Raw genomic sequence first — 27,633 nt, 5'->3', positions numbered from 1 at the left:
TCAGCAGGATCACTTTCCCTTTCTTCTGGCTGTGTTTTGTAGTTTGGCCGGAGGAGTCACGCTAGCAATTGGAAATGAAGACGTGCGCAATCACTGTTCTGGGAACAAGCCGTCATGGCTTTAAACTGATGAATTTGCATGCTCAGGACCTCACTGTCAAAGGGCCGACCTCTCCTGCCAATACAGTAAAGCTCTTCTGTGAATTTTCGAAGTCCCACACCTGGAATTCTTTTCCTCCAGGAGGCTCATTTAAAAATAAAACCAGGGAATTTCATTTGATAAATAAGCAAAATTGTAGAATCTCTTTGCTTCAGCTTTAACAAAGATAAAAGGTGTTGGAAATTAGAAAGGGATGAGGCTAGGAGATTCATTTTATTAAGGGGTATTCCGACAGGTTCCCCTATGGCCTCTGCATCCTTGTACTGCCCTAAACATAAGCAGATGGGATTTCTGTCCACGTTCTTTTCTCGGTTATGGTCTTATGTAAAAGGTAGGGTTTAAAAGGAGGCAAATTTTAATAGGGGGGGGAGGGTGGGGGTTATCTTTTGACAGAACAGATCTCCTTTAGTCTTACTAGGAACAGAGCCTGAGCCTCCTTACAAAAACTACTGAAAGAGGCAAAACCTTAATAGATGCTTGGGGAAATGTTCATCCTGGGCTTCAGAGCTGCTCTTACCTTTCACCTGCCCACAACTCCAGAAAAGATACGATTCCTTGTAAACCCAGAGCCGGAGAGAATATTAATGGGGCCCAAATAGGCGACATTACCTATGCCTCAGTTACAATTCAACTCTCTGCTTGACCTAATTATTGTGCTCAAATGAACTTCAATGATTTATCTTTTACAAGGTTAAGTATTGCTTCCTTGATTTTGTCATAAATTAATGTACAGCAGTATTTGCACAATCTCTCGCTATAGATATATCTCTATCTCTCTCTCTATATATATATATGCTAGATATATATATATGGGATACCAGTAAAGCCACGAGAGATTTTATTTCTTTGAATTTCTTTATTAAAAAACAGGAGAGAAATAAAAGAAAAAGCAACCATTAGGGAAATAAGGATCTTGGGGAAGAGATATAGCTCTGCACACTATAGAAAACTGTTTACAAAAGAGCTCAGTTGAATGCAACTATTAATAAGAAAGTGAAATGTAGTTTATTAAGGACCAGGCAAAGGGATTATTATGTACAGACAATAAGTCGGAGAAGCTGCTAGCTCTTAGACTCCAATCTTTGGAAACTTGGAAATAGAGTAAATGCAATCAAGTCCTCCGAGAGAGAAGTGGTATCTGACCCCCTATCATGCCAAGCTTAATTCTGCTGAAAATGAAGTAGAACCCGGATTTACCAGGAATTTTATGGCAAAAAACTTAAGATGTCAACCAAGTCTACCCAGGACAGGTTGGCACTTGGTCAGCCAGTATCAATTCAGGATGACGCTATTAGATACATTTAATATGGGTCTGGGAGAGGATGGCTCGGCACTGCAGTATTTACCAGGGTTTTTCCAGTAATTTAATACCAAGATTAACTTCTATCTTTAATGAGGTATTGGAGGGCCATTCTCTTCCAGATTCAATGATGAACATCACTATTTCACTTAGCCTCAAATCTGAAAAATATTGTACTTTATATTGACCCATTTTATTCTTAAAATTATGACAAATATATTAGCCAAGAGGCCGAAATTAAATTAGGTGCCCGGAATGTTTTGGAAGTGCCTATTTTCAACCAAACTTGGGTCTCTAAGTTTTGAAAACTTAGGATTCTAAGTTGACTGAAAATGCTTGCAAATTTAAGTCTGCTACTCGCTCACCTAACTTTGGGCCCCTGCTAGCACTGGAAATCATCACAGAATTCATAAATTTGTTCCCCCCTAGCTCTGTCCATATTTTAGTAAAGACAGACACCAAAATGTAGGTGCTCAGATAAGGAAAGTCTTCAATTTGTCAGATCTTATGTTAGGGCTCCTAGATCTTTTGAATATCTGCCTCTAAGGTTTTGGCTAGAAAAATGGAAGATTACCTTCCTTTTTTTGATTAGTGAGTTCCATCATTAATCATCTAGAATCAGACATTAATAGAAAAAATGTGCTTCTATCCCAAGCTTTCCAAGTTAAACATAGGCTCTAGGCTGGGCTGCCCTCTCTCTACAGCTCTTCATTATAGCAATAGAACTGATGGTGTTATACATCAGAAATCATCCTGATAGAAAAGACATTTTTGGCGGCAAACGGACAGAAGATAAAATTGCACTATTTACAGACCACATCCTTTTGTATCTTCGGATCTGGAACCTTACCTCCAATCCTTAATAAATCATGCTGAATGAATTTGGGAGGATTTCAAGGAATCGGGCATGTATAAATCAGAATTATTACCTTTCGGACTAAAAGTCAGTAAGAGGTATAAACAACCTTTGAGGTGCTGTAAGGAATCACTAGGATACTTGTGGGTTAATCCATCTCAAAACTTAGTACACTTGTTTTCAATAAAATTACATTCCTACCCTTTATATGCCTTTGCTAGGAAGAATTACTACAATTAAAATGAATATTCTCCCCAGAACCATCAGTATAAGTAGATGTATCCAAGAAAGCAAAGAAACTTAGGGTAGCAAGAAATATATGTGGCTAACTCCAGTCCTCAAGAGCCACCAACAGGCCAGGATATCCACAATGAATATGCATGAGATAGATTTGCATGCATTGATTCCTTTACATGCAAATCTACCTCATGCATGGATCCTCATTGTGGATAACCTGCAAACCAGGCTTGCTTGTGGCTCTCGAGGACCGGAGTTGGCCACCTCTGCAATATACTAATATAGTAGAAAACAGTGAGGTCCGGTAATTCCCACCTTTAAAAATTCTATTACCGAGCTGTTATGCAGCAGAGAATTGTGGAGTGGAGCACAGAAATGAAGGATAAGCAGTGGGTTAATGTCAGAAAAAAAACAAACAACCCATAATCTCTATAGACTATTTCCTTCACCTGCTATGCCTCTTCTAGGTCCTTTGCAAATGTATTAGCTTTTGATTGCCATTTGGTGGCAGCAGTGATGCAAATTTGAAAACAACTTCTGGACTTCTTTCTCCCTGCTCTACCCGCTCCACTCAACTTCCCTATGGGGTAACCCTGACTCACCCAAGGTAAAATATTTTCCTCTATTACCACTGAGCTCAAACAGGGCTGGTATCACTAGAGCAGATTGCTTATTTCATAATGGACTTTCCAGAGATTTCTGGAAATTAAAGAAAATGTTAGTTCTACCTAACATTTCAATATACAAATATCTACGGTTAAAAGGCCGGATGCACAAATCAGCAAAGTAGGATGAGAGCAGTCGCCTTAGATACAGAGATATTCCTTTATTTGAAGTGCAGTTCGAATTCACAAATTAAAACAAGATACGCCCAACTCAGGCCAAGTTTCACCCGGAGGTAGGGCTGCGTCAGGGGCCGTAAAACATAAAATTAACATAACAATGATCATAAAAAAAATAAATACACACTAACGAAGATCAACCAATTCTCATATTAGCAGCATTTACACCAATGGGATTATTCACAATCAGGAATATATATATATATATATATATATATATATATATATATATATATATATATAAACAGACGGCTTTGAATAGGTAAATTAGCACAGATACGACAAGTAATTAAAAAAAAAAAAGACTAGGGAACTCTGACAGAGATAAACAAATCAAAAATATTCAAAAAAAAAGGGGGGGGAGGAAAGAGAGAAGAGAAAAAAAATGTTTTAATTACCATAAATAATTTCAAGATATTACCTGCCAACCCACAGGTACTGCAAATTTATGCAATGTATTATTCATCAAATGGAGCATAAGGTTAGTTTATGGCTAATACACAACTTTCCACTGTTGGCATTCTTCAGACCATAGCGGCATAAGTGGTACGCTTTGCTGCAATATATGTGTATATTATGGGGTAGATTTTAAAAGAAGCGTGATCAGCCTACTTTTGCTTGCGCATCAGACTCAAGCAAAAGTACGCTGGATTTTAGTAGATACGCGCGGAGCCGCGCGTATCCACTAAGGGGCGGATTTTCAGAGCCCTGCTCGCGTAAATCCGCCCAAAACCGGGCGGATTTACGCGAGCAGGGCCCTGCGCGCCGGGAAGCCTATTTTACATAGGCCTCCCGGCGCGCGCAGAGCCCCGGGACTCGCGTAAGTCCCGGGGTTCTCGGAGGGGGGCGTGTCGGGGGCGGGCCCGGTCGTCGCGGCGTTCCGGGGGCGTGTCAGCAGCGTTTTGGGGGCGGGTACGGGGGCGTGGCTACGGCCCGGGGGCGTGGCCGCGCCCTCCGTACCCGCCCCCAGGTCGCGGCCCGGCGCGCAGCAGGCCCGCTGGCGCGCGGGGATTTACGTCTCCCTCCGGGAGGCGTAAATCCCCCGACAAAGGTAAGGGGGGGGGTGTAGACAGGGCCGGGTGGGTGGGTTAGGTAGGGGAAGGGAGGGTAAGGTGAGGGGAGGGCAAAGGAAAGTTCCCTCCGAGGCCGCTCCGATTTCGGAGCGGCCTTGGAGGGAACTGGGGGAGGCAGCGCGGCTCGGCGCGCGCAGGCTATACAAAATCGATAGCCTTGCACGCGCCGATCCAGGATTTTAGTGGATACGCGCGGCTCCGCGCATATCTACTAAAATCCAGCGTACTTTTGCTTGAGTCTGATGCGCAAGCAAAAGTAGGCTGATCGCGCTTCTTTTAAAATCTACCCCTAAAATCCTGGATCGGCGCGCGCAAGGCTATCGATTTTGTATAGCCTGCGCGCGCCGACTCCCCCCGTTCCCTCCAAGGCCGCTCCGAAATCGGAGCGGCCTCGGAGGGAACTTTCCTTTGCCCTCCCCTCACCTTACCCTCCCTTCCCCTACCTAACCCACCCACCCGGCCCTGTCTACACCCCCCCCCTTACCTTTGTCGGGGGATTTACGCCTCCCGGAGGGAGACGTAAATCCCCGCGCGCCAGCGGGCCTGCTGCGCGCCGGGCCGCGACCTAGGGGCGGGTACGGAGGGCGCGGCCACGCCCCCGGGCCGTAGCCACGCCCCCGTACCCGCCCCCAAAACGCTGCCGACACGCCCCCGGAACACCGCGACGACCGGGCCCGCCCCCGACACGCCCCCCTCGGAGAACCCCGGGACTTACGCGAGTCCCGGGGCTCTGCGCGCGCCGGGAGGCCTATGTAAAATAGGCTTCCCGGCGAGCAGGGCTCTGAAAATCCGCCCCTATATATGTTAGAACACAAAACTACTTGTCTTTAGAACTGCACATCAAATAAAGGAATCCCTGTATCTAAGGTGACTGCTCTCATCCTACTTTGTTTGCCTCCTGGCTTTATTTGACCGTCTTCTGTGTTGCTTCTTTGCACAAATCTCCATACAGAGAGAACTGTAGCAGAACTATGAAACAAGCAGCCCACGTGATCTGCAGCAATCAAACCAAGTCTGAGCTACTCAAACATTAACCGCCCTGCAGAATTGCATACACACTGCAGACGGGCCTGCCTCGACTGCAGGGCTCACTTGAGTGGTCTGTGAGATGCTGCAGAAAGAGACACGAATAGAACAAGTTCTGCTTACTGTAGCTCGAAGTCCGTTATCCTGGTGACCAACAGCTGGTACTCAACATTAAATGGTGCCATGGAGGCCACATCGACAAATATGAACTGCTCCAAGGGTACCGCCTCTTCCACCAGTTCCATGGGACAAAGGGTGCGGCTCACCTGCTGATATGGGTAGGTTTTCTGGTAACTGCATTGAGTCAGATAAGGAAAGGAGTCAAAAGTGTGCTCTACGTCTGAAAACCCTGGACAGAATTTCTAAAGCTTTGGATTCAGAATCGCCCTTCTGGTCTCCTCTTGACTATTTATGTAGACACTGGAACAGAAAACAGGCCTTGGAGGGAAACAGGAAGCCTGCAAGTCAATACAGAAGGCGCCCCCAGACTAGAGCAAGCAGGCATCCCAGGGAGAGACAGGCAGTATTCTGAGTAGCATGGATGCATTCACCTTTCCCCATTCTGTCACAACAGAACATACTTCCTAATTAGCAAGAACCCCACTTTAGATACTTCGTACAGAAAATGAGGACAGTACGGTAAAATCCCTATTTGTTTTAAAGCACTGTGTATTCTAACTGCATGCCATCTGCCACGAGAGATCCTGTCCCCTGTCTTTGCTAGGAATTTTGAAGGGACGTCCAAGGGGCATTTAACGGGCATGAACTCAAGCTGGATCATCATCCAATGGCGCCTCTAACAAATTAAGGGGGTCATTCTCTAAAGTCCCTTTTCGCGTGCGATACCTAAATCGGGGCGAGCTCTGGGCGGCATCGGCACCAGAAGGGGAGGAGTCGGGGCGGCACCGGGGCGGACGCCGTGAAAACATCGCTGACTGCGAAAAGGTAAGGACCCTTTTCGCTGCCAGTATCGCACCCAATAGCACCACCTTTTACGATGGCACTATTGGGTGCGAAAGCCCCATCGCCCCCCCCGCCCCCCGTTACCGCCGGATTCTGCGACCTTAGAGAATCCAGGCCTAAGTGCTTCCACTATCACACCGTCCCTTCCAATAGCAACGGAGGCAGCCGCTAGGGGAGAGGCTGGCAACTCACTGCCTCGGGTTCACAGACTAGATAAGGAAGGAACATGAGAGGGGGAAAGAGATTGACGGCTTGGTAGGAATATGCAAAAAAAGGAGTTTAAAAAACAAAGTCTCATGTCAGGTACGTTTTGCTGAATTTTCGCATTTGTGAAAATATTTTAAAACAGGAGAGTTTTTGTGTGAAGTATAATAAAGAGTAAGTGAAAGGTGCCATTTTTCACCCATTTTGATCAGGAGAGTTTTACATTCGATTAAATTCTATTAAAAAAAAAAATCTAACTGGATACTTTTGTGTGGAATTTTTCTGCAAAGGCAAAAATGCTGGTTTTCATTACTGCCACAACCTTTTTGTCTTGGGTCTCTTAGCGGTGACCTTTTTGGAGGGGAAGAGCATAACAAAAATGGGGAAGTTGTTAGACTACAAGCAAGTTACTGCAAATCTTAGGGGGAAAAAAAAACCAAACAAATAAATAAAGAGTTCTAGACACTTACAGTCCTCGAAAAACGAGTGGCACCTGCCAGGACAGCACCCCTTTCTGCTGGCGAACAACGAACATAACCGGGTACCGGAGATTATCGGAAAAGGAACTCACAAACACTCGAAATGCATCGACCTGTGCAGAGAGAGAGAGAGGAGAAGAAGTTATTACACAATTTCGTTAAAAAATGGGATTCAACTTCCTTCCATGGCAGCTAAATAGCTGATCGGTAAAGAAAAATCTGCTCGTTTCTTCATAGGAGGCTTGGCTGGTTTCCACGCAGGGCTTCTGGCGACAAAGAACAAGGGAAGATCTATCGAATTAATATCATCCAAATCCTCCCGGGCGGGGGTGAGATTCAGTCTCTCGTTTGTGCTGCTCTCAGATATTTCCACGGCTACACTTATGAACGAACCACTTGCTGCATCAATTCTCTTTCCTGAGAAGGCAGACTCTTGCTTTTTCTATTTTTTTTTTTTTGGCTACAAAACAGGCTCTCTTCCCTCCAATAAATCTCCAAACTCTAATGCCAGTAACACCTGTTTCCTCCTCATCTCCGTACACAGCCTCAAGCTACCTCTCATACCTTTGTTTCCGGACCTTCTGATCAACTTTATACTATGATGCTCTCACCTCCTTCATCTCGTTGTTTGGTCCTTGGCTCCACTGTTTTACAATTCGTTCTGTATCCCTCGATGCCCCGACCCTATTGTTTTACTATTGATGTTCGGCCTCGTCTGTACCCGACTTAAACATTGACCCCTATTGATGCAGGACTACTGTCGCGTGGTCTCTGTACCCAAGACTTCATTTTATTCCCTATTGTATGGCTTTTTCATACTGATAAATTGTTCAGTAATCCTGTCCCTCGCAGAGTCCTACAGTAGTAGAGCAAGTAACAAATCCTTGTAATTTATATACAAATAAATGCATTTCCATACTGGAGAAAAAAAGCCAACACCACTTCCATCTTGTCATCGGCGCGCAAGACCATCTGCTTGGGTAATTTATCCCCTAGCCGTGAGGAAATGTCGAGTTGCCTTGCAATCAAGCAATCTTATCTTTAGACCATCAAATTGTTCTTAAAGGCAATTCCATCTTTTTTTTATTACAAGTTTGCATTTAAACAAAATGCAAACTTTGTATAGAAATGCAAACAATAATAAGCAAACCAAAAAAAGAAAAAAAGTCATGCAAATTAGGCATCTAGTCTATTAATAAGTAAAAAGAAAGGGGGGCAAAAGAAATGAAAGGAAAGAAAAATAAATAAATAGAGAAAAGAAAAAAAAATAAAATAAATACAAGAAAAGGAAAGGAAACCACTGAAACTGGAAAAACCTGAAATCCAGATACAATTAGGCTCCAAATATTAACATCATGACTGTTGATTCAGAATGGGAACAGATGATGTCATAACAAGTCTCCTAGCATCTAAGAAAGTTTTAAGAGAGAAGAAAACATCTGAATCAGTGCAGTAACTGACGAAGCATTTTCCAGGGTAACGCAACAAAAATATGTGCCGCAGAGCAAGAAATGCTCTTCTCCTCTCCTATGTTCTATATAAGTCTGGATACACTCACAGTTTGGCCATGAAATACGGCATTAATATTTCTAAAATAAGCAGACAGCACTTTATTCAAATCTAAATCGGTGAAAAAAAAAAAAAAGATCTGATCAAGGTGGACTGCTCAATACTCTCTGTTAAAAGCTGTACCCTACTCCCCCTCATAGGTTTGTTTAGGAATTTTACTCCACTCAAAAGCAGATAATCCTGTAGCCTATCCAAGAGGGGTGCAGAACAATTCTAGACTAGCTGAATTCATCATGAGCCATGGAGGGGTCCCAGCCTTGGCACATCCTCTCCGGTCTGGCGAGAGGATGCAATACGGAGGAGGGGACTGCAAGAGCATACAAGCTATCGAGGGTCCAGTTTTATCCAAAGAGGCATCTCAAGTTACTGCAAATCATAATTATGCTCCCAATTCTTAGGTGAAAAATACAATTTAAGTCCGTTTTCCCACACACTCTAGTTTTGAAATGTAACACACTTGTTAGCAACAAACAAACCTTGACAAATCTGAGATTAACCAAGGCCTCTGGAGTTATTTAGTGTGGAAAGGGAGAAACAGGATTTACAATAAACCTCAAAGGAGAGGACCAGTTGAAATTTGCAGGACAGAGAAAAAGATGAGCTGACAAATGACCCAGCTTCTGAAGAAAATCTGCTGGCCATTCCTGGTTCTTTGGCGTTTATCCCAATGCACTGTGGGATATGTAGTCCTTATTGCGCTTGAAATCAGAAGTGCAGGCACCACAAGGAAGAGGAAGCAGGTATAAAAAAGCTAAGACTAGCAACTGGTTGGAAGTGTCTCTCTAGAAACGGAGTCATTTGAAAGCTCAGACGAGACCATTTTTGTAAACCAAGAAATCTCGCAACTCAACCTAAGGAAGTTTTACCATATTTATTTCTAAGCCCTGCGTCAACCTTGGCAAAGACAAAGAGACGTATCTGGGAGCTGCCGAGTTCTGACTAGCTTGTTACTCTTCTTGGGATTCTTCAGTGGGAGACAGCAAAAGCTTTATGGGCCATAGGATTAGGACCCAGACAGACAGACATCACTCAGTAGAAAGAATCACAATCCACGCAGAGCTCTGTTGTTCCAAAAATAAAATCATTTACAGATGTAAAAGATGCAAATTAATCTGATGCAATCCATACAGAAAAGCACAAGGCAATTCACAATCCAAAAATTAGTCAATGCCAATCTGCACCATAGTCTTCACCTAACCCTCCCTAGCAAAAAGATCCTCTTTGGAGAGATAGCCTCCATGGGATGTTTCTTGTATTGGTACCCATATACTATATTCACAGAACAGCTCTTCTAGTTAAAAAAAATAAACGTCCTCTGAAGATCAGTGAGCTCCTGCATTCACTTGTTGGGCAACAGTTCAAGATCAGCTTCACCCTCTGGAAGGACAATTCAACATCAGCTTCATATCTGAAGTCCATATTTCAGACTTCAGCCACCGGACATAACTTTTCAGTGAACTCAAAGGAGGATGGAGCCAACTCCTTCTTTAAGGTCCAAGAGGATCTTGAGAGCATCTGAGACTTGGGGCACTCCTGCTCTGAGCCTCAACACACTTCCAGGACAGGAGGTGGGCAAGAAGAGGGTTCATGAGTTTTATGAAATACACATAGTATTCGCTTGACCCCTCCCACTGGGGAGTGTCAGGGAACACTCTACACTCATCATTCAGGATCTGTCAGGACCACAATGTCTCTATGAAAGGAAACTTGGATGAAATCCTTACACATTTATCTATGAAACCTCTCACTCAAAAATAACAAGGATAACTTTCAAACAACTCTGCGCGGCCCCATGTATGCGCATTTTCTATAACCTGCGCGCATCAGGAACACACGGATTATAAATGCACTATGCTACCCCAACATACGTGCCTATGTATTCTTACACATGAATACCTGCAAAGCACAGAAACTGCATACTTTGTCTACCTATTCTATAAACATATATGTGTATATTTTACAGGGAAAAAAACCCACTTGTATGCGTAAAACCCTGATTTATGCACGTAAATTGGTATGCTTTATAACATGTGCGTGTAATTGAAATCGCCAATTTTCAGATTCTTCCACCAGTTCACCCAATGCTTCTCCAGGTCATCAAGACCCTCCTAGCTCTTCATCCTAAACTCCCCCAGAGCAGTCTAATATCAATTTAACAGGTCTACAATAATTGCACATATAAGCTACCACATGACCTCTTGGAAATCTCTTATAAAATTAAAAAAAAACAAAAAAAAAACTTTCATGCGTACCTCTTAGCCCCTTTTTTGTGCAGGTAAATGCACAAAAGCAAAAATATACGCCTATTTTTCATGTTTATAAAACAGCATGTATGAGAGTACAAGCCTACACGCGTATATGCTAATTGTACACGCGTGACACCTTTGAAAATTCACCTCAAAAGTTCTAAAGAGCAAAGAACAACAGTACTACAATGACTCGTTTAAAAATCAGAAGATAAGTATACACTTTATGGTGTTGTGATTAACTGCAATCCTTTCAAACTTTCTCTCAGTGCATTGGGACAAGGCTTTCCCTATTGAGTCAGATGGACGAGCTCCTGCCGACAGACACAGGAGGCTCATCCCCAGGTTCCGTCAGGGGCAGCAGCTGACTTACAGTCTCCCCCTTTGGTTCTGATGCACTGTCTCAATCAGAGATGCAGATCTCAAGATTGCAATCCAAAAGAATTCCACCAGGGGGAAAATATCCAGATTATGGGCACAGTTTAGAATGCAATTAGAAACCGCTATATTTTGGCTCCAGCTCGAAAACACGAAGTATAAATTGGATTTGCTCCTCAGAGAGGAATATTCTGATTTACGATGAACCATATAAAAGAAAACAAAAAAATATGAATGCAACTGTGAAAATCCTTTTCATAAAAGCAACCCAAGTCTGTGCTGAGTTATGCACAACACTGTTCCTGCGCTTGGCTCACTGAAGGCAGGCAGAACCCACCCACAGTATGACAGCGCAACAATAACAAATAACTAAAAATGCAAAGCAGTGTTTATCCAGCCGCAATGCTGCTTGCCCCAGCCCTTCTAACCACAGAAACCAAGTAGCCTTAAATCTGGTGTCCTAATTGAGTAACCTGCAACCATGGCAAGTTTCTGCTCCAAAGATCCAGGTTGCGATTAAACTCATTTAGCTCTCAAAAGTATCTGTTTTGCAGCCCAAAAAAACAGACATCAACTAATTGAGAGCCTATGCACTTCATCAGGTAAACTGAATTACCCTCTGGGCCAGGAGCTCGCTCTCTAGGATGCCTGTCAGGCACCACCAAAAGAGATGTCCCTGTAAATCCCCAAGTTTCTGCTGCACGCATCAAGGCCTTGGCAACCAGCAAGAAAAAGGACAGTTTCTAAGGAGCCTCAGTCGCTCTTCAGCCTTCTGTTGCTGTGGCAACCACAGCTGATTTTGTGATTTAGGACAACCAGCCCTGCAGTCTTGTACAGAAGCTGGAGCTGGCTCTTCAAAGCACAGTGCCTATTTGAAAATGTAGACAAGCTGCTCTGTCCGTGAGTACATGGCAGGGCAACATGGAACAACAGGACTTGATCCTCGCTACTTCAGTCTCACCACATTCCCTAGCAATGCAATAAGCCTTCTGTTCCACATGGGATTAGGGTAACCAGGCATCTGGACAGGTGCTTTCTTATTCCTTCATCTGTTACAGAATTTCTGGAGACCACAGATATCCTGATTGTGCTGTGATATGCCACAGCGCATGCCAGCCACGGGGAGCCGTAATGTAATTTGGAAAGCACAGCGAGTGACCGTATTTTCCACCTGGGTTCCCAATTCGTTTGCGGTACCCGACTCCCGCTGTGCTGCCTTCAGTGTCTTGCCATGTCAGAGCATCATCTTGTTCTGTGGATTTCTAAATTTAGATATTAAAAATAAAAAAATTTCCCAGACAGCATACATATACCCCCATTGCTGCGACAGAACTGAAAGGGCCATTTTCTAAAGGATTTACCTGTGTAAATGTCACATACTATTGTAGCAATTTTCAAAAGCTATTTCCCTACGTAAAGTGTACTTATACGATTAAATCCTATTGACAATGGAATAGCATATATTCTAGCAATTTTCAAAAGCCCACTTACATGGGTAAGGTGCATTAACATGAGTAAAACATTTTTTAGCATATAAATTCTTTCAAATATCAGGCCCAAACCCTTTAGGATCTGTAGTTTTGACAAGCTCGATGGACCCTAAAGTCTTTATCTACTATTCTAGTCTGATTATCTGGGAGAAATCAATAACTTGCTGCTTCTAGTTTTCACTCGATGTACTGATTATCTGAAGTGGGGAAACATGCTTTCTGAATATATTTTGGCAGTGTGTACTTTGATGGAATGACCATTTATTGAATTAAATTTTGACACAGCACATTACACTTTGGCACAATATAGATAATTTTTGAAGCACATCTAAATTTCAAAAAAGATGCATCAATGATTATAATTTGGGAGCATATGAACTTATCAGTCTGTGAATTGTCTTCCATTTTATGAAGGTCTTCTATGCCCCTTATACTCTAGCACATGTTTCTTTTTTAAACATCATTGATTGTTTGACTACATAAATTGTTTACTGCTGTCTGTTATTAAAGCCTGCATGTATAAAACAAATGGTTAGATTAAGAAATTAAATGTTTAAAGCTTTGACCCTTGCTTGGGCAACAATTATATAGAGAAATGACGGCAGAAAAGGACCAACAGTCCATCCAGTCTGCCCAGCAAGCTTATGGTAATTTCTGCACTTATCAGTTTCCCATACCGTCAAGGTCAGGGCCCATGTTAGTTTCTGTTTGAGTCTAATTCCCCGTTACCTCCTGCTGTTGAAGCAGAGATCAATGTTGGAGTTGCATCAAGAGTTACAGCTGTTTGAGTTGCATCAACAGTATGAAGGATTATTGGTTAAGGGTAGTAACCACTGACCAGCAAGTTACCCTCATGCACTCTTTTCTTCATTTCCATCTTCTAGCCTTTAAGGATCCACAGTGTTTATCCCATGCCCCTTTGAATTCCTTCACTGTTTTTGTCTTCACCACTTCCTCTGGAGGGGCATTCCAGGCATCCACCACCCTCTCTGTGAATAAATATTTCCTGACATTGGTTCTGAGTTGTCCTCCCTGGAGTTTCATTACATGACCCCTAGTTCTACTGATTTCTTTCCAACGGAAAAGGTTTGTTGATTATGCATCATTAAAACCTCTCAGGTATTTTAAGGTCTGTATCGTATCTCCCTTGCACCTCCTCTTCTCCAGGGTATACATATTTAGGTCCTTCAACCTCTCTTCATAAGTCATTTGTTGGAGAACCCACACCATTTTTGTCACCCTTCGCTGGACCACCTCCATCCTGCCTCTGTCCTTTTTGAAATACGGTCTCCAGAACTAAACACAATGCTCGCCAAGGACCTGTACAAGAGGATCATCACCTCCTTTTTCTTACTGATTATTCCTCTCTCTATGCAGCCCAGCATTCTTCTGGCTTTAGCTATCATCTTGTCACACTGCTTATTGCTAGACACTATCACCCCAAGGTCCCTCTCTTACTCCATGCACAACAGAGCTTCACCTCCCATCACATACAGCTCTTTTGGATTACCGCTCCCCAGATGCATGACTCTGCACTGAACCATTGGAAATTATCCAGATCACAAGCATGAAAAATTTGCAAAGTTGTTTCTAAAAATCAAGCAGGCATTCCTGAAACTTGAATTCAAGAGTCAACTTTCAGTTCTTGCATAAGCTCCATTGTCTGCAAACAAGTCACCAGCTTACATGGCTGTGCCCTTTTGTACGATCTGTATGTACAGGATCACATCTGGTGGCCCAATAAAATAAATGTCACAACCTGCAAATCATTCCCTCCTGCTCCCCAGGATCAATACAGCTACTACTACCCTTCACAAATCAATTAAAAAAAAAAAAAGATTCCCTAGGTAACAGGGTAAATTATTAACCACAATGCTAACAGAAGTTTCCAAGACGAACACCAACCTCAAGTTTCCTTGAAGCAGAAAATGCAACACGTCCTTCCCACTGACAAACAACCGATTCCTGGTTACAGAAGATCCGAACGGCGAGCTGAACCCAGGACCCTCCCACATGCTAGTGCACCGCATTGCAATGGAGCCATTGGGCCAGCTAGACAAAAAAGCAGTGCAAGGGTTTCCCATTTAAGTCCGGGGATGCTTAGGTACTGCATGGCTAAGTCATCCATCAGGGACTCTTTCCAATTCAGGAAAGTTTCCACTGATGTCTGTGGAAGATAAATAGAAATATAAAAAACATGAGCGCACATGAGGTCCTAAGGCCCATCCAGTCTGCCCAATTTAAAATTCCTATTGCTCTGCCACAGGCCCCAATTCATCCTCTGTGCTTATCCTGCTCCTTGTGTTTAAATGGTTTTGGTCTCCACCACCTTCACAGGGAGGCTACTCCTTGCATCCACCACCCTTTCCATCAAATAACATTTCCTGATGTTCCTCCTCTCTTTCAGCCTCGGATTATGGTCTCTTGATCTAGAATTTCCTTTGCATCCCCCACCCGCTTCCAGATACTGCCCATAGCACAGGGTGAGAGCCTGTCCTAAAGAGCTAACGAACCACGAGGCAGAGAATAAATCCTGTATTCCAGAGAGGCAGCCGCATAAAATCGGCCGGCCTCGTGGCAGCTCTGCAGGCTCCCCAAGGACACTGTAGAAAATGGCCACCTGGCCCTCCTGAATAAGCAATTGCCATAGCTTCCTCTCTAGCTTCTAAAAGGCGGCCAAAAGTGAGGGAACCCTCTTTAGTAAAATCGGATCCAGACTTCCTTTTTTTCAAAACCCAAACTTTGATGGTGGCCCAACAGATTAAAGAGAAAATGAAAGATTTATTACATGAGCAAATACACATGTGTAATTGTTACAATGGATTTGAGAACAGAGTCTTTTATTCTTCCGTTCACAAAGGAGGACACTGTGAATGCCAAACCTGTTTGGACAGGGCCAGCCCAAGGTGTTATTGCTAATTCAGTGTAGCACAAACAAACACAATGGATTAACTCATATTATATTTGCTTAGGAAGAGTGGCGACATCCCCAGCAGAGGAGGAACCATGGGAGGTTAAGGCCAGTGCAGAGAGCTACAGTGAACACACGGGAACTGCAAACCTTCAAAAGCCTGCGTGCTCATTTTAAATGAGCAGAATAGTTACAAAATTCCAGTAACTTTAATATAAAATGCACTGCAGTATATATTCCTTAGGCAACCCCACTTAAGACCTAGATCTACAAACCAAGGAACAACAATTTATAACATTTATACCAGGGGTGGCCAACTCCAGTCCTCAAGAGCCACTAACTGGCCTGGTTTTCAGGATATCCACAATGAATATGCGCGAGATAGATTTGCTTGCACTGCCTTCATTATATGCAAATATACAGCATTCAAAGTCATTGTGGATATCCTGAAAATCAGGTTTGTTTGTTGTTCTTGAGGACCAAAAGTTGGCCACCCCTGATTTATACATTCACCAGGATCAACTGGCCAGACTGTGTTCCATTCCTGGGGGAGGACAGTGATTGGGTAATTTTTACAGGGTTCAGGCTCCATGTATCGCTCTCCCCCATCCCACCTTTTACTGGATTCTCCTCCTCCATCCCAGTTTACAGAGCAAACTGCTCAGATACTCCCTTGATCTTCCTTGGGTCAAGTTAGACAGGGTGCCTGCTGCAAGATTAGGGTGTGTGCCACGGTTATCAGCCAATCTCATTACGGTTATCAGAGAATCTGGCTTTGCCTCATTGTCCAGCCTGCAAATTTGTTTGCACAGCTGTTGGAAACCAGCTCCTGCACTGTTCACAGGTTGATGACCATCAGATTAGGCTGCTTGCTGTATTTCATCACCTTATGCACACAAACAGCAACAATAAACCCTTGACTTAAAATGCCATGGCCATAAAAAGGGACAAAACTGGATGTCACTGATGCTGTTGGATGCAACAAGATCTAACATGTGGGCATCACCTTCAAGGTAAGAGGGGGAGGGGATAAGAATTACAAATGGATGCATCCTCTCCAAATGGGCACAGCAATTAAATACTGTGCCCTTCCTCCTGCCAGACAAATCCTGTACTTTTATTCAATTTTGTGTCCCTTTCTACCAATGTAGAGTTTTTGAAGATGGTTAATAACCAAAAGTTAAATAAGTTCTGAATAGGAAAAATGCACACTAGGCTGAACCGAGTCCATTCCCAGGGTGACCTGTATGCTTTTACCATCTTTCAGTCCTTCTCCATCCCAGCGTCCTCAGCTCTCTACTTGAAGCTGTAGTTCTGAAATACATCAAAAACCTTACAGTTACGTCCTTTTCCTGCGACGAGGCCTGAACTCCTCTGCATCCCTGCTCCACCGCAGTTCCCCAAAAGCAAGGATGTGCGTGTTGTTGAATTACAGCCGCTGAACTCAATAACGGATGGCCGAAAACATCTCAGGGTGACCTCTGAACGGACCATTTCCAGCATCTTCTGCTGAACTTGCTAGACCCATTCAAAACAAAAAAAACCCAAAATCCGTAAAAAAAAACCAAAATTACTGGCCACATAGACAGACATGGCTTGATGGAGCACAATCAACATGGTTTTAGCGAAGCAAAGCCTTGCCTTACCAATCTATTCGTTTTTTTGAAGGTGTAAACAAAAGTAGCTAAAGGTGAGCTGGTTGATAACAGTATATTTGGATTTTAAGAAGGCATCTGACAAAGTCCCTCATGAGAGGCTCCTCGGTAAATTTCAAAAAGTTATGGGATAGGAAGCAACATTCTATTGTGGACTGGTAATGGTTAAAATTTACTCCCGAGGAGTTTCCGCGCCACTGCGGAACGCAGAATTTGCACAGAATTCCTCTCCTGCGCAGAATTTCCACTTTCTGCACAGAATTTGGTGAAAACGGAGCAGGTCCCAAGTGTGCTGCAGGCAGAGCCCGTCCTGCTTGTGGTGAAGATGAAGCAGCCCCGGCGTGGCACGAGCAGAGGCCGTCCCTCTCGCGGCAAAAAAAATGGAGCAGGCCCCGGCGTGCCGCAAGCAGAGGCCGTCCCGCTTGCAGCAAAGATGGAGCAGGCCCTGGCATGACGCAAGTGGAGCTTGTCCTGGTGAGAGTGAGTCTGTGTGTAGGTCTGCAAGCTGGGGGGGAGAGAGCCCATGGTATGTGTGTTATGAGACTGGGAGTGTGAAAAATGGATTGTGTGTATGTGAGGGAATGAGGGTGCTTTTTGTTTGCGAGAGAGCCTGCATGAGAGGGTGTGTGCGAGAGAGAAAGAGAGAGCGAGAGCCTGTATGAGGGGATGTGTGTGTGAGCGCACAAGGGAGAAAAAGAGGGAGCCTGTATTGTTGGGGGGGGGGGGGGAGGGGGGCACGCACGAGCTCCCAGGCTCCACGCTGCTTTTTCTGCAAGCAGTGCCGCGGCAGGGGACATACCCAGATAGGTGCCAGAGGGTTGCTGCTACTGTGAAAATGTGATACTGGAGGCAGCTGCCAGCATTGCCTCTGCCTAAATTTGGGCATGGATCTGTGGTGAACCCGCACCTCGAATTCTGTGTACGTTTCTGGTTGCCCCATCTCAGAAAGACAAACTAGAAAAGGTGCACAGGAGAACAATAAAAGTGATAAAGGGGGTGGAATGGCTTCCCCCCCTGAAGAAAGGCTAAACAGGGTAGGGCTGTTTAGCTTGGAAAAGAGACGACAGAGGGAATATGATAGAATATAAAATCATAAGTGGGATGGAATGGGTAACTAGGAAATAATTATTTATCCTTTCAAATAGTAAAGACACAAACTAACAAGCACATTTAAAACAAATTATTGAAAATATTTTCTCAGCGCACAATTGAGCTGTGGAATCTGTTGCCAGAGGACATTATCAAGGCGACTAAGATAGTGGAGTTTAAAAGAGGTTCGGAAGAAAGGTCCATAATTAGCCAAGCAGACTTGGGTAAAGCCATTGTTATCCTTGGCCTTGAGCAGCAAGGAATAGCTCTACTTTTTGAGATCTTCCGGATGCTTGTGACCCAAACCAGCCACCGTCAGAGACAGGATACCTTGGTCTGTGTCGGGGAAGAAGTGTATTTTCTGGTTTTGAGTTGGGGTTTTGCTCTCTAAGGCACAGAATGGCCCAGGCAAAGCCATTTCTACTATAAAGACAGCCTACTGTGTGGTCCCGCCCCTGAGGATCCAGATCAGTCCTCGAGGAAGTCAGACAAACTGCTGGGACACCTCACAGCGGCCATTACAAGGTGTGGGAATCCAGAGGAGACCCACGAGTTACCAGCTCAGAGTATACTTATGAGAAACGTATTGAACTGTCTTGTCTCAAGCTGTATTGTACTGTCAGTGGAAAAACGTGTGAAGAGACCTGGACTATATTTATAAGCCTTTTGCTGTTGAGTTCTTACTATTAAGTATACCTGCAGTGCTGTAAGGCAGGCGCTGTTTATGTTCACATCTCTAAATAAACCCCCTTGCAGCCATTATCCTGTGCCTGTATACTGCAGGAGCCATTAGACCTGACAATCTGACCCAACGTGGCATGGTCTTATTTTCCATGTTCTTATGTTTGTGCATTTGCTTCTGGCAAGAATTAATATCCACACCAGATTCAAGCAGGCAAAAACTGGAGACAGATTCAAGCACTAGAGACAAGCCAAGATACACAAAGGAGCAGCAGTGCTGGCCTACGCACAATACCACGGCTGGCGGAGCCCCAGAGCTCCACCCGCAGGCAGCGGCTATTATGACAGCCTGAGAATGGGCCTGCTATACACCACAGCTCTCAGACGATCCCTTCTTTAGGTGCATAAAAACCCTCATTTTGAATTTCAATGTATGGCGCTTCTTTATAACAGCATCCTGCAGAACAAGGCTTGAAGTCTCCTCCCCATCACCACCAAAAAAAAAGTGGTAATTAATATAACATAGTAACTTAGTAATAACGGCAGATAAAGACCAAATCTCCTCTAGCAAAGTACTTCTTCTAGTGGAATTATGACCCACACGAGGGACCTAGTATTAAACTGGTTCTGTCTGGCAGGCTGCAAGTACAGTAATAATTAAGTCGTCCTAGAGGCAACACAAATGCTCACACAGCCAGGTCTGTCAGGCTACGTGGGGGCTCTAGGAGGTCAGATGCTCAGGTAACTGCTATGTGGTTGGACACAGGAAGGGAGGGGTACTACATGTAAACTGAACAGTGTATGCTCGCCTCCCCAGATGGTGGCGTACTAAGGATAATTATTGTCATTTTCAAGCGCTGATCTCTTACATGCAGTCATGCTCTATGGCTGACAGCTGGGATGTATTGGGTTGGTTGGATGGGGTACTTGGTGTTTTCCTCCCATCATCTACTATAGTACATCCCAATTAGAATTGAATTAGTGTTACCTTTTTCCATCTAAACAATATCCTGCACAACTACACAATCTGGAAACAAGCTGTTCGCCCCCAGAGGTGGCTGTATGCATAAGAGCACATTTCTCAACTGGGCTGCAAAACAAATGCCAGTGCTATACAAAGCAATCCACGTGCTCATGCCCTAGTCTAAATCCAAGTGACTTATCCAAGGTGATACTACGAGCGGTGGAAAGAGGATTCAGGCTCTGTATTCCAGTTATTCTGAGTCCACCCAGGCAGCGGGCAGGTCTCCTGGTGCTAAGGCAAAAAACAGCTGAGTACAGAGCGCTCTGCAGTGAAATCAGTCATTTTGTCAGTCGCCAAAATGGCTTACAAAAACCACACACGCCAACAACTTCCCTCCACTCTCAGTCTCCGGCTTGATGTGCATCCTGCATACTTCTGGAAAGGTTATGGAGGGGCCCCACTGGGTGTCCACGAGATGGCCCTAGCTGAGGATGGATGGGCAGGGAGCTGAGGAGGGAGCGCACCATTCCTAACCAGCACCTCCTCCAAGGCTGCTGGCAGTGGCATCTCCTGCCTTTATATAACGGCAGGAGGGTGCCTGCAGTGGCAGTTTTGGGTGGGGTTTGAGAAAGGAGGAACATTCAGGGATTTTTTTTTTTTTGGAGTTTCCCTGAATCCTAGATCTAGGCCCACAACCTGATAGCACAGAGAAAGGGAGAGGCATTTCCCCCCAGCGGGGCTCAGTTGATTGAGCGATTTTGAAAGGTCAGGTTTTGGGAGTTGTAGTGAAATCTCTGCTCCTTGCTCCGGGAGGTTTTTTCTTCCCCCCCTGCCTGGAGGAGGTCAGGGAAAAGAAAACCTGCTGTTCCCATCCCGCAACGCATGGGGGGGACGGGGGGACAGAGGTGACGTGCCACAAAGGAAGCGATTGCTGGCGTTTGAGACGAATTCTGTTTCCGCCTGGTTTGGGCGGACATTTTAGCCCCCCACCCCCCCTCTTCCTGCCCAGGAGAAGGGATTGAGGATTTCACCTGTTTAATTCAGGCTGGGAATTTCAAACTGAGAGAACCATTAACAACTGAGGGGAGAGCAATTCGAGACCTGCATCAGAGGCTCCACCCAGCAGCAGAGAAGACCGAGGGGATGGGACTCAGAGAGCACCTGTGCCTTCAAGTATTTTCCCTCATCTGGGAAAGGGAGGCCCATTTTGGACAGGGACCCCCCCCTTGCCTCGCTATCTTCCAAATTCTAGGATGAGAGGTCATCTCAGTGCCTGCCATGCTGCGGGACACTCACCCAGAGAAGCGGGATTCAGACCGTGGCTCTCGTTTTGATAACAAGTGATGGTGCCAGATAACCATTTAAGATTTGTTACAGTAAACTCCCCTTGAGTGTCCGGCGTATTTATTGGCACAGAGACTGCAAGGGCACCTTGGGCCCTGGAAGTTCAACCTCCCCGGTCTGCCCCCAGAGACTCCACACCTCTAGGGCTGAACAGGCTAGGACTTGTACATGGACTTAGCCCTGTGAACGAGTGTGTCCCCTATACCTTTCAACCAAAACCCTGAATTTATCGTAAATTAACATGTAATTCCTTTTGCAGTTCCTGCTTGTCGGCGAGAGTGTCAAACAGTAAACTGCTCTCCAGCCGAGACCATGCACCGGTGCCCGTTTATCTCGTCACGCACAGCCGCCTTGCAGGGCTTTGCTGACCACTCAAAACCATTCATCGGATTCCTGTCTGCTGACTGAATGCAATCAAGAAAGAGACCAAACACGAGAGAAGCAGTTGTGTGGCCCAAACACAGTCTGATATATAATCTGCTGTTAAAGGTTTTAGAAGTTCATTGTGGACATAACTCCAGAACCACCACCCTACGTGGTATCTTAAGGTGCTCTAACAATCCATAAAATGCATATTTTTGTCTTGGCAGTTTCCTTCCTCCTCTGCCAGTAACAGAGCTGAGTTCAGACATCAGGAGGCTTTGTTTACAAATACCCAGGAGTGGTCCCGTTTTATAACCCCTCCCCCTGCTTTCTGCAGATAGAGTGGGCCATGCACCGGAGCTCCTTCTGGAATCCCGCAATAAAAACGGGCCCAAAATCCAGCCATGGATTCCCACCCCAGCCAGGGTCTGGGACCAGTACATCTGCCGCACTCCCACCAACCCTGGGAGCAAAAGACCACAGCTGGGAATGGAACCCGGCTCCCTCTGTGTCCTGCCACTGTGGCAATGCTAGTAAAGAAATGGGCGTGTGCTTTCATGAGTGACAAGGGTTCACTTCTGGCCATTGTTACATGCTGGTACCTCTAAATCTTTCAGCTGCATTTCATATGCTCAATTGTGTATTATTAATTCATCACCTACACGAATGTGGGATTGCTGGGAAAGTGTTGGGCTGATTCAGGTCATACTTATCCAATCATCAAAAACAGATTAGAATTAAATTTGTGCACATCACCCTGGCACACTATTGATACAAGGGTTCCCCCTAAGGCTCCGCCCTCTAACTACTCCTTTTCAACATCTATTTGACCCCAATTTGTAGATTATTTTCTTGTCTTGGTGCAAAATATAAGATATATGCCAATAAGAACATAACATAAGAACTGCCATAGGATAATTGGATCAAGCCCAGTATCCTGTTTCCAGAAGGCTAATTCACGTACCTGGCACGATCCCAAAAAAGAATAGATCCCATGTTGCTTTCATACAGTAGTGGCTATTCCCTAAGTCTACTTGGATAATAATAGTTTATGGACTTCTCCTCCAGCAACTTGTCCAAATCTTTTAAAACCCAGCCATGCTAAAGGCCTTTACCACATCCTCCAACAATGAGTTCCAGAGTTCAATTGTGCATTGAGTGAAAGAATTTTCTCCAATTTGTTTTGAATGTGCTACTTACTAACTTCATGGAGTGTCACCCAGTCTTTGTATTTTTTGAAAGAGTAAATAACCAATTTACATTTATCCATTCTATTCCACTCATGATTTTACAGACCTCTATCTTATCAGCCATTTCTTCTCCAAGCTGAACAGCCCTAACCTTATTAACCTTTCCTCATAGGGGAGCAGTTCCATCCCTTTTATCACCGTTCTCTGCACCTTTTCGAAACCAACTCTATCTTTTTTGAGATGTGGTGACCAGAACTGCACACTGTACTCCAGGTGCAGCCTCATCATGGAGTGATACAGAGGCATTATGAAATAGAAAAGTATTAATTTGGTGATTGTCATAAAAGGGACACTGACCGCACAAAGTTTTCTGTGCCTTATAGCATATCCTCATCTCCCCGGAAAACAGCAATATCACACAAAGCGCACCTTCTAATATCTTTGTCACCTAAGCAAGAGACCTTGGAGTTTTAATTGACAACAGGCTGAATTTAAAAGCATTCATTAACCGCACCACCAAGGACGGCTTCTACAAATTGCAAGTACTAAAAAGAGTCAAACCACTCCTCCACTTCCAGGACTTCAGAACAGTTCTCCAAGCAGTGATCTTCTCTAAGATAGATTACTGCAATTCTATCTTGCTAGGTCTCCCTTCCTCCTACATTAAACCTCTTCAGATGCTCCAAAACTCAGTAGCTAGAATATTAACAAACACCAGAAGAAGAGATCACATTTCTCCTATTCTCAAAAATCTGCACTGGTTACCAATACATTTCAGAATCCTCCACAAGTCCATTACTATCATCCATAAAACCATCCATTCCCAAGCCCCTCTTAGCCTTCAAATCCCGCTCAAATTACACTCCTCATTCAGACCCATCAGAGAAGCCTACAGAGGATCGTTACATGTCCCCCAATCCAAAGCGACACACCACCTCACCTACAGGGAACGAGCCTTCTCCAAGGCAGGACCATCTATCTGGAACGCAATTCCCCCGGACCTCAGACAGGAACCTTGCTTATTAACATTTAGAAAAAGACTTAAGACTTGGCTATTTAGACAAGCCTTTCCCGAACTTCACGGACTCCTCCAATAGACCCAACGGATTGACTTCTACAACCACTAAGTTACATTCCAGTACTATGTAAATAGTTATCTTTGTTGTTCTTTGTTCTCATTCCTGAAAACCTTTCAAGCCTCTTATCTTCTCCCAGTTCCTCCTCCCCTGTTTTATTGTAACTTTTTTGCTTCTTGTCACCTGTTAAATGTTCTAGGTTATCACCCCCTTGTTTCCTGTAAACCGGCATGATGTGATCCTATCATGAATGCCGGTATAAAAAAGCTTTAAAGAAATAAATAAATAAATATCTTAGCTGTAATCATAGTTCACCAGTCATTCTAATTTTTTAAGACAATGTTTTTCAAACACATCACACTATGAAGCAGATATATAGATGATATTTTCTTTATATGGATGGATGAAGAAAATGATCTCACATCCTTTCATCAATGGATGAACAACCAGGACAAAAACTTACATTTCCCATTTGAATTATCACAAGGACTGTATCTCCCTTTTTAGGTATCATCATTATGAGACACGAGGCGGCAGTTATTATTGATCTTTATCGCAAACCTTTAGAATACAACAATTTATTGAGATTTCAAAAGTTTCCATCCTCGACCCTTAAAACGTGGCCTTCCTGTAGGCCAATTTTTCAGACTTCGAAGACTGTGTTCAAACTCAGCAGATTTTAAACACCGCTCACGAGATCTAAATGGAGATTGCTAACACCTAGATATGCACACAGAGTGGTAAGACAAGCGCATCTACGTGCTAGATTTACTGACTGCATACAATCATTTCGCTACAAATCCAAAGTACAAACAGAAGACAGCACATGCGAACTGCGGTTTTCAAATTTGGCACACAACACTGCAGCTTTGATCAGTTGTCATTGAAACATCTTATCCACACATCCAGTTTTCAAAACATCTCCGTGGATCTCATACATGCGTGGCAAGAATCTCAAAGAACCCGTTGTACAGGCGGCATTGCCCCCCCTTTCAGTCACTCCAGAAGCAAAGGGATCGGGTCATTTTATCCGGGGAAGGCGGGATGTGTGCAGCTTTCCCCTTACGGGCACAGAATGGAAACATCCTCAAACAGGATATGTAGTACAGCACAGAACCCACAGAGACTGCGTATCCAGAAACGTGGTCTTTTCACTGCGATGTCCTTGCCCTCTGATGTATGTGGAGCGGACCAGCTCTCCAGTGCATACACGATTGATCGGACATCGTAGCTGTATCAATACAGTTAGAATACAAGCCCCTGTCGCACAGCATTGTTTAGATATGAAACATGATTTTTCACATTTGAAGTGGCCAATATTGTAATCTCTGCATCAGTCACCAAGAGGAGGGGAGATGGTACAGTTTCTCAACAAAAGAACGATACTGGATGTTTACACTTGACAGTGTTGCTCCTTTGGGTCTTAGTGAAGTTATAGACTGTTATACCATGTCATTTTATTCGTTTTGTTTTCAATCAAGATTTTTTTCATTTTGACATCTGGGTTTCCCACCCTAGTCCCTTTAAAAATGGCAGTGGCGTCCGCACTTTCAGACACATTACAGCTCTGTATGAGAGAGAGCACTGTTTACCAGATCTCTGGGGGCATTATCAAATTACAATGATTTACTATTCTGTTTTCAGACAAGATAAGGTAGAAGTTGCCTGCTTATGTGGTCTATTTGAGCCTTTATGCGACTGTTTTCATAAGGAAATCAACATGCGTTTATCGGTTTAAGTTCATGTTGACTTAAGACTTGTGTTCTTTTATTACGCATGTAAGAACAAGAGTTTTCCACATGACCAATGACGTTGAGCGAAGTGTTTTTGTACCCCTGTGTGAGGAGTGTACGGAAGGCTCCCTCGGTCTGCCTTAAAGGACCAGTCCTCCTTCAGCTTGAGATCTGCAGAGAATCCTGGGTGTAGGGAGGAGCCCTTCAGAGGGCCCCTGCTGGAGTCCCTGCATGTGCAAAGACCTGCTGTGTCTACGGCTGCTTAAAACGCTCTGCTTAAGGAATTGTTCTTTAAAGACTGTGCGGTGTCTGAGGTAAAAGGTGAACTGCCTGACATGTTTGTTCTTCTGTTTGCACCGCCTGTTTGAAATACCTGAAGTGAAGGTCTGCTGCCATTTTGGTTTTCCACTGTAAATAAGAGTGCACTTAAGCCACAGCCAGAGTCTACTTGTTTCTTCCTCTGGCTGATACCAAGCCACACACCGCCCGAGCTACTACACGCTGACACAGATGTCTTCGAAACACAGAGTCAGTGTGGGGTTCATAGAATCAGCAGACAAGCTGGGTTGGTTCACAGAAACAATGGAAGATTCCTCCTAGATAAAAGTTCTCCGTTTTACTTTTTTACGTGCAACAAGTATTTTCCTTAAAATTAGAATGGGCGAGGGATTTTCTTTAATTGATTTCTTCCCATTCGTAGATTCTTGGATTTTTGGTAGTGTCACTTCTTTACTTAGAGGCACAAGGGCTGCTTCTGCTTTAACTGGAACCTCTCTGTCGAGATGCTCTAACTCCACTGTTATTTTAAGATCCTTCCAAGAGAGGTCCCTCCAAATCACACGCTACTGAGAGGCCGTCAGCTCTTCCCCAGTTAGGGTTTAAAAGGACCTCTTTTGTGAAGGTTAGTGCCAGCTGCCTGGTTCCACCCTGGTTAAGGTGGTGCCCACTCTTTTGGAATCGGCCCCCCTCCCCCTTCCCCAAAACGTTACCCAGTTTCTAACTAAACTGAATCCCTCTTCCTTGCACCATCGTCTCATCCACGCATTGAGACTCCGGCGCTCTGCCTGCCGCTGGGGACCTGCGCGTGGATCAGGGAGCATGTGGGAGAATGCTACCCTGGAGGTTCTGGATTTAAGCTTTCTACCTAAGAGCCTAAATTTGGCTTCCAGAACCTCCTTCCACCTCTTCCTATGTCAATAGTACCACAACAGTCGGCTCCTCCCCAGCACCGTCCTTAATCCTAACTAGGTGATGTGTGAGGTCTGCCACCTTTGCACCAGGCAGGCATGTTATCAAGTGATCCTCATGACCATAAGTCGCTTGTTTATCTGCATTCCTAATACTCAAATCACCAATTATAAAGGCCGACTTAACCCTTCACTCCTGGACACTAGCCCCTGGAGAGTCATCTTTGGTATGAGAGGAGAGCAGGTCCTTGCTCTGATCAGGAGACCTTGCTCCTCCAAAGCAGCACAGGGGCTACCAGACTGGAGTCAGGACTTGGGTCCTATGTCCCTGAGGGTCTCCTCTACACACATCTGTGTCTGCCTCAGCTCGGAGAGATCTTGGTGACCTTGTTCTGTATAAAAGCTTTGTTTTTAATGTATCTTTATAGCGCTTGAATGTTAGACCAGGCAGCTTATACGTTTGTAAAATAAATAAATAAATAAAAGTTCCCAGATTCACACACTTCTGCTGTAGGAGGAGGAGGAGGGGAGGCAACCACCTCTGCGCATTCAAATCCTTGTTTAAATTAAAAATAAGCATGTGCGGATAATAAAACTACACATCCCCAGGGGATATGA

At 44.3% G+C, this 27,633-nt stretch overlaps 1 protein-coding gene across 4 annotated transcripts in view; it reads right to left on the bottom strand.

The window, feature by feature from the left end:
- Positions 1 to 27,633, bottom strand: part of SIDT1 (SID1 transmembrane family member 1) — a 118,929-nt gene that overhangs the window by 51,445 nt on the left and 39,851 nt on the right. For all 4 annotated transcript variants that reach the window (XM_029578466.1, XM_029578464.1, XM_029578467.1 and 1 more), the window contains exons 2-3: positions 7,131 to 7,252; positions 5,617 to 5,787 (exon numbers count right to left, since the gene is read on the bottom strand). In XM_029578466.1, the coding sequence (XP_029434326.1) occupies positions 5,617 to 5,787; positions 7,131 to 7,252 (293 nt within the window). The remainder of the gene's footprint in view (positions 1 to 5,616; positions 5,788 to 7,130; positions 7,253 to 27,633) is intronic.

The sequence above is a fragment of the Rhinatrema bivittatum genome, chromosome 15, assembly GCF_901001135.1.
Source record: "Rhinatrema bivittatum chromosome 15, aRhiBiv1.1, whole genome shotgun sequence".
Taxonomy (NCBI): domain Eukaryota; kingdom Metazoa; phylum Chordata; class Amphibia; order Gymnophiona; family Rhinatrematidae; genus Rhinatrema; species Rhinatrema bivittatum.
The sequence above is the reverse complement of the archived record's forward strand: the minus strand, read 5'-3'. Positions and strand labels throughout refer to the sequence as shown.